The sequence below is a fragment of the Priapulus caudatus genome, unplaced genomic scaffold (assembly GCF_000485595.1).
Source record: "Priapulus caudatus unplaced genomic scaffold, Priapulus_caudatus-5.0.1 Scaffold1426, whole genome shotgun sequence".
Taxonomy (NCBI): Eukaryota; Metazoa; Priapulida; class Priapulimorpha; order Priapulimorphida; family Priapulidae; genus Priapulus; species Priapulus caudatus.
In genome coordinates, this window is record NW_014578487.1 from 63,472 (window position 1) to 70,680 (window position 7,209).

Genomic DNA, 7,209 nt, shown 5'->3' on the forward strand with positions numbered 1-7,209 from the left:
TCTCCCTTCTACTCTCCTCCTCCTCTCTCTGCCTCCCCATCCTTCTCCTCTCTCTGCCTCCCTTCCTCCTCATATCTCAGCCTCCTCTCTCCTCTCTCCTCTTCCCCTCCACCACCCCTCCTTCTCATATACTCACTACAGCAGCTGCTCCACTGAACGGTGTTCCTCCCTTCCACTCCTATCCTCCTCTCTCAGCATCCCCTCTCCCCCACCCCTCATCTCCTCAACCCCCTCCTTCTGTACTCACTACAACTACTGCGCCACTAAACGGTGTTTCTCCCTTCTACTCTCCTCCTCCTCTCTCTGCCTCCCCATCCTTCTCCTCTCTCTGCCTCCCTTCCTCCTCATATCTCAGCCTCCTCTCTCCTCTCTCCTCCTTCCCTCCACCACTCCCTCCTTCTCATATACTCACTAAAGCTACTGCTCCACTGAACAGTGCTCATTTACTTCTACTCTCCTCCTTCTCTCTCAGCCTTCTCTCTCCCCACACCTCATCTCTCCTCCTCCTTTCTCCTCATTCCTTCTCTCATCCACCTCCTTCTCATATACTCACTACAACTGCTGCTCCACTGCACGGTGTTTCGTAGCTGGTTGTTTCTACGGAATCCTCTGAACTGTGCGTCTGCATGTCTGACGTCATAGCAGCAGCAGACGAAGACCACCAGCAGCAGAATGGCCGCCGTGGTGTGTGAGTCTCCTCTCATTATCCTCTTCTTTCTATTCCTTTTCCTCTTCCTCTTCTTCTTCTTCCTTCTCCTTTTCTTCTTCTTCCTCCTCTTCTTCCTCCTTCTCCTCCTCCTCTTCCTCCTCCTCCACCTCCTCTTCGGTTAAGCGACAGTCAGAAAACTCCGTACACGTAACGGTCACTGACCTCTAGAAGAAGTGTCCGTTATAGGCAGGTATCCGTTATGCAGAGGTGGTTTTTACTGTATACCTATCACTGAAGGGAAACGCCTGTGGGTGTCCTTTATAGACAAGGGTGTCCGTTCTATGAAGTTGACCGCTAACACAGGTTTGACTATACGTCAATTATAGATAGATGTCCGCTCTACGAAGGTAACCGCTAACATAGGTTCGACTATACGTCCTTTATAGACAGGTGTCCGTTCTACGGAGGTGACCGCTAACGAAAGTTTCGCTCTACTATAGCAAACAATCGTCGTCGTGGCGCATGTAGACACAACACAACAACCGACACAACAAACACGACTCCAGCTCAGCGCCTGTCTGCTCAGCTGTCCTAACGTATCAACGTGTCTACCTGTCTACGTGTCGACGTCACCTCTCTCCTCTCTCTCTCTGCCTCCCCTCCTCCTCATCTCTGCCCTCTCCTCCTCTGCCTCCTCTGCTCTCTGCCTTTCATCTCTCAGCTCCTCTTCTCTCTGCTCCTCTTCCCCTCCACCACCCCTCCTTTATGCGGGCGTGCATTCGTGCGTGCGTGCGTGCGTGCGTGCGCGCGTGCGTGCGTGCGCGCGTGCGTGCGTGCGTGCGTGCGTGCGTGCGTGCGCTCATGCGTGCGTTCATGCGTGCGTGCGTGCGTGCGTGCGTGCGTGCGTGCGTGTCTACCTGTACTAGGATCCTGAGCTCCTCTGGTACTTCGTCTACAGTCGCTGACACCGTCAACTGTTCTTGCTCTCCGGCCTCTAGCGGACATTGTAAGGACTCCGCAAAGCACACGTCATCGTAGGTGCTGTGCAGTCAAACAACGAAAAAACACATGAACATCCGCTACACACGTCACACGTCATCGTAGGTGCGACCAACGAAAAATAAAACATAAACATATAAAACGAAATGCAGCCACGGTTTACGAACATGTTAAAAGGCTTATCAATATATATGTTCTCAACTTATAACGTTTCCAAACTAAGCAAATAAACAACAAATTGTTGAGATACATGGTGTCATGCACGTAACAGACGTCTGTAGTCGAAATGTTCAAATTCGCTCATTACTCATTTCATAACCATCGAAAGCTGTGAGCGACATTGAAACAATATTTTTTATTCGGAACCCAGCGGATGCATACGAAAGCGCTGCCGCTGATCAACATGTAGGTAAAGGGTTTAGAATGTCGTTCTGACACACAACTAAATCCTAAACGTTGCCTATAGCACGTAGTTGTAGTCTAAGTGTAAATTATGTGTTAATGGTGCCAGTAAATACCAGGCAAACCGATTCATTGATACACGCTATATGCGTTTTTGCACCACATATCAGCATTTATCATTATTGTCTGGGTGCTGTCTCTGATGATCGTAAAAACGTAGTTTGAATGTTCCTCGAACTATTTTAGATTTCACTTTAGAATTTGCTATCGCTGTTTTTAGCGTGATGAAATGCTACATGGAACTGATTTAGAGCATATTTCAAGCCAGAATATGTTATACAAGCTAAGTATAATAACCCAAAAAACCGTTTTGGTCGAGTTGCGTTGAAATTCGAAACAGCGCGTCAGAGGCTATTGCATTTACCGCTGGCCCCCACCATCGCTGCTACGTTAACCGCATGCACCCACTATTGCTGTTACGTTAACGGCCTGCACCCACCACGATCCGATGGACTGTATGCAGGGCAGCGGGATCTCGAGATTGGCTAGCAGCGGCACCATCTTGCGTATGACGACGGCCATCTTGAGTCGGTTGATCGTCTGCGGGATGCTGACGTCAGCGGTGACGGTGATGGTGCCGGGCATGCGCACTGGATGCGGCGTGATAGCGAGGCTGCGCACCGTCATGGTCGCGTCAGCGTCACCTGGTGGTGAACACACGCATTACTGATAAACGGGCGGGTGGCAATAACAATGATGATGATGATGATGATGATGATGATGATGGTACTAATACTACTACTAAGTACTACTACTAATAATAATAATTTTTTTCCCCTCCCGCCTCCTCCCCTATAATCACTACTACTCTACTAAACGGTGTTCATTCTCTTACACTTCCTTTCTCTCTCAGCCTCCGCTCTCCTTCTCTCGTCCTCTCTCAGCCTCCGCTCTCCTCCTCTCGTCCTCTCTCAGCCTCCCCATCTCCTCCCCCACCTCTCCTCTACCGTCCCCCTCCTTCTTATATACTCACCACAGTTGCTATTGTACTGAACACTACTGCTACTGTTACATTGAACGGTTTATATTCCTATCCTCTTCTCACCGCCTCCCATCTCCTCCCCTCCTCCTCCACTACCCTCCTTCTCATATACTCACTATAGCTACTGCTCTACTGAACGGTGGTCCTCTCTTCCACTCTCCTCCTCCTCTCTCTGCCTCCCCCTCCTCCTCTCTCTGCCTCCCCCTCCTCCTCTCTCTGCCTCCTCTCCTTCTCATCTCTCAGCTTCCTCTCTCCTCTCTCCTCTTCCCCTCCACCACCCCTCCTTCTCATTATACTCCACTACACCAGGCTGCCTCCAGCTGAAACGGTGTTCCTCCCTTCCAGCTCCCTATCCTCCTCTCGTCAGCATGCGCCCTCTCCCCCACCCCTCATCTCCTTCAAACGCCGCCTCCTCTCTGTTACTCACAATACAACTGACTGCGCGAGCCAACTAAACGGTGTTTCTCCTTCTACTCTTCTCCTCCCTCTTTCCTCCCCATCCTTCTTCCTCTCTCTGCCTACCCTCCTCCTCTATACTCAGCCTCGCTCTCTCGCTCTATCCACCCCCCTCCTTTCCCTCCACCATCCCTCCTTCTCATATACTCACTAAGCCTAGCTGCTCCACTGAACAGTGACTGCATTACTTCTACTCATCTCCATTCTCATCTCAGCCTTGCTCTCTCCCCACACCTCATCTCTCCCTCCTCTCTTTCTCCTCAATTCACTTCTCTCATGCCACCATCGCTACTCATATACTCACTCAACTGACTGCTCCACTGCCACGGTGTTTTCTAGTCTGGTTGTTCTTCTACGGAATCCTTCTGAAACTGTGCGCTCTGCATGTCTGACGTTCATAGCGCAGCCAGCAGACGAGACGCACCAGCAAAAGCGATATGGCCGCCGTGCGTGTGTGAGTCTCGCTCTCATTAATCCTCTTTCTTTCTATCCTTTCTCTTCCTCTTCTTTTTCTCTTCTCCTTTTCTTCTTCTTCCTCTCCTTCTTCCTCTGTCTCCTCCCTCCTCTTCCCTCCTCCTCCACCTCCTCTTCGGTTAAGCGACAGTCAGAAACTCCGTACACTAACGGTTCACTGCGACCTCTAGAAGAGTGTCCGTTATACGGCAGTATCCGTTATCGCAGAGGTGGTTTTTACTGTATAACGCTATCACTGAAGGGAACGCCTGTGGGTGTCCTTTATAGACAAGGGTGTCCGTTCTATGAAGTTGAACAGGCTAACACAGGTTTTGACTATACGTAATTAATTACGATAATGTCCGCTCTAACGAAGGTACCGGCTTAACATACGGTTCGACTATACGTCCTTTATAACAGGTGTCCGTTCTACGGAGGTGACCGCTAACGAACAGTTTTCGCTCTAACTATAGCAAACAATCGTCAGTCGTCGGCGCAATGTAGACACAACACAACAACCGACAACAACAAACACGACTCCAAGCTCAGCGCCGTTGCCTGCTCAAAGCTGTCCTAACGTATCAACGTGTCTACCTGTCTAACGGTGTCGACGTCACTCCCCCACCCCAACCCCACCGCCCCGCCGCCGCGTGTCCGCGGGGGTCTTTGACACATTAAACATACTTACATGTCCCCCTATCTTCAATGATGGTGTCGCGCTAGTAAGTGATAGGAAGGGAGAGAGAGCGGGTCTTTGACACATAAACGTATACTTACATGCCCCCACCCCACCTTTAATTGTGGTGTCGCGCTAGCAAGTGATAGGAAAAGAGAGAGAGAGCGGGTCTTTGACACGTATAAACACATACTAACATGCCCATCGTCTCTGAATGATGGTGTCGCGTTCGCAAGCGATAGGAAGGAAGCAAAGAGAGAGGGGTGGGGCCGGGGGTCGTAGTTGGTCGTTAGTGAGTTAGACTTGATGGTTGTGACTTGGCGGTTGTGACACGCGGTGGGGTGATTACGTGTGACGGATGGTGATTGTGGCGTGGTACAGACAGCTGGCTGCGTCTACATACATACATGTATACACCCCCGGGGGTGTGCAGCCACGGTGAAGCTAACTCTAATGAGTATGTGTGAGAGAGAGAGAGAGCGCGGGGAGAGATGGGGGACAGTGAGAAGGGAGAAAGAAAGAGAAGGGAGAAAGAGAGAAGGGGAAGGAGGATAGATAACGAGCGAGAGAAAGAGAAGGGGGTATAGAGCCAGCGAGAGAGAGAAAAAGAGCGAGAGAGCGCGCGCGAGAGGACGAGAGAGAGGAGAGAAGGCGAGAGCGCGTGCGCGAGAGAGAAAGAGAGGTGAGTGAGAGAGACAGGTCAGCGAGGGTGAGAGAGAGAGAAGGTGAGAGAGAAGCGAGCACGCAGAGAGAGAGGGACAGAAGAGAAGAGAGAGAGAGAGAGCAGAGAGAGAAGAAAGAGAGTGGTGAAACGAGAGAGAGAGAGAGCGATAGGTTAGAAAGAGAGAGGCGAGAGAGAGAGTGGCCAGCGAGAGTAAGAGACAGAGAGCAGAGAGAGAGAAAGAGAGAGAGAGGAAGAGAGAGAGAAGGGAGAGAGAGAGTGTGTGTGTGCTGAGAGAGAGAGAGAGAGAGTAAGAGAGAGAGAGAGAGTAGCGCGTAAGAGGAGAGAGAGAGATGAGAGAGGGAGAAAAAGAAAGAAAAGAGAGAGAGAGAGTAAGAGAGAGAGAGAAGAGAGAGAAGAGAGGAGAGAGAGAGAGAGAGGGAGGAAAGAAGAGAGAGAGAGAGAGAGAAGAGTAAGAGAGAAGAGAGAGAGAGAGTGCGAGAGAAAGAGAGAGAAGAAGAGAAGAGAGAGAGAGAGGAGGCAGAGAAGAAGAGAGAGAGAGAGAGAGAGAGAGAGAGCGCGGGAGGAGAGAGCGCAGAGCGAGCAGAGAGAGTCAGAGAGAGACAGAGAGTACGAGAAGGAGAACAGAGAGAGAAGAGGGGGGGAGAGAGGAGAGACTGCGTTTGCGCGAGAGAGAAAGAGAGTGAGTGGAAAAGAGACAGAGAGGGAGAGAGAGAGAGATGTGGGGGGTGTGAGCGAGGAGGCGCGCCGCCAAAGAGAGAGAGGGAGCCAGAAGAGAGAGAGAGAGAGAGAGAGAGAGAGAGAAAGAAAGAGAGTGGGTGAGAGCGAGAAAGAGAGAGAGAGAGAGAGCGAGTTAGGTCAGAAAGAGAGAGCGAGAGGAGAGAAAGAGAGAGAGAGAGAGAGAGAGAGAGAGGAGGAGAAGGGCCAGCGAGTACAGCCAGAGAGAGAGAGACGAGAGAGAAGAAGAGAGAAAAGAGAGAGAGAGAGAGAGAGAGGGAGAGAGAGTGAAAGAGAGGCAAGAGAGAAGAGAGAGAGAGCAGGAGAGAGGAGATGAGAGTGAGAGAGAGAGAGTAAAGAGAGAGAGAGAGGCGTAAGAGAGAGACGAGAGAGAGAGAGAGAGAGAAGAGAGAGGGAGAAAGAAAGAAAGAAAGAGAGAGAGAGAGAGAGAGAAGAGAGAGTAAGGAAGAGAGAGAGAGAAGAGAGAGTAGAGAAGAGAGAAGAGAGGAGAGAGGGAGGAGAAAGAAAAGAAGAGATGAGAGAGAGAGAGAGAGAGAGAAGAAGAGAGAGAAGGAGAGACGGGTGATGATCGACATCGAACTGTCGTGAACGAGTCTCAATCACAACATAACATACTCTCTGGCTAAGACCACTCTCTAACAGCACAAAACAACCATCATCAACGCATCAACAAACACCTTCATCTAAGCTCGCACGATCGGTCAGAAAATCATCTCCGACTGCAACGTTGTTCGCTTCTAATTTGCTAATAATGCCTGCTTAGTGTATGCTAACGATGCCTATTGAGGACTTTATTTCTGTTCTAGATTCTACATACATCCTACACTCTACTTTGGCCGTTAATTACGATTAACTTATTACGAAATATGATTTAACGTAGAAACAGAAGAGTGAGTCAATATCCTGGAGGAAAATGCGTAATTGAAATGCGTAAATGAAATGGAGTCTGAAGGATTCTGGCGAAGAATCTCAGCCATATTAACTGAAATCGCGAGATTGCCGGAATTGGAAATGCTCGCGAAAGGCGGGAAAATGTTGATTTATTCTCATCCGAGTTTGATGGAATGTTCTGCTTTGACGATCGTGATAATCGGAATATTGTCCGAGTCGGG

General features: G+C 50.0%; 1 protein-coding gene across 1 annotated transcript; it reads right to left on the reverse strand.

The window, feature by feature from the left end:
• Positions 1-1,216: 1,216 nt before the first annotated feature.
• On the reverse strand, positions 1,217-3,239 carry LOC106816592 (ganglioside GM2 activator-like). Its single transcript, XM_014821213.1, has 4 exons — positions 3,209-3,239; positions 2,550-2,754; positions 1,551-1,690; positions 1,217-1,227 (listed from the first exon to the last, which is right to left on the reverse strand). The coding sequence occupies exons 2-4, from the start codon at positions 2,735-2,737 to the stop codon at positions 1,217-1,219; spliced, it is 339 nt and encodes a 112-aa protein (XP_014676699.1). The 5' UTR covers positions 2,738-2,754; positions 3,209-3,239.
• Between the last annotated feature and the right edge of the window lie 3,970 nt (positions 3,240-7,209).

Coding starts and splice junctions, on each gene's coding strand:
- LOC106816592 (XM_014821213.1), bottom strand. CDS start 2,737: ATGACGGTGCGCAGCCTCGCTATCACGCCGCATCCAGTGCGCATGCCC. Junction 1,691..2,549: donor ATACAGTCCATCGGATCGTG/GTGGGTGCAGGC, acceptor TTGACTGCACAG/CACCTACGATGACGTGTGCT.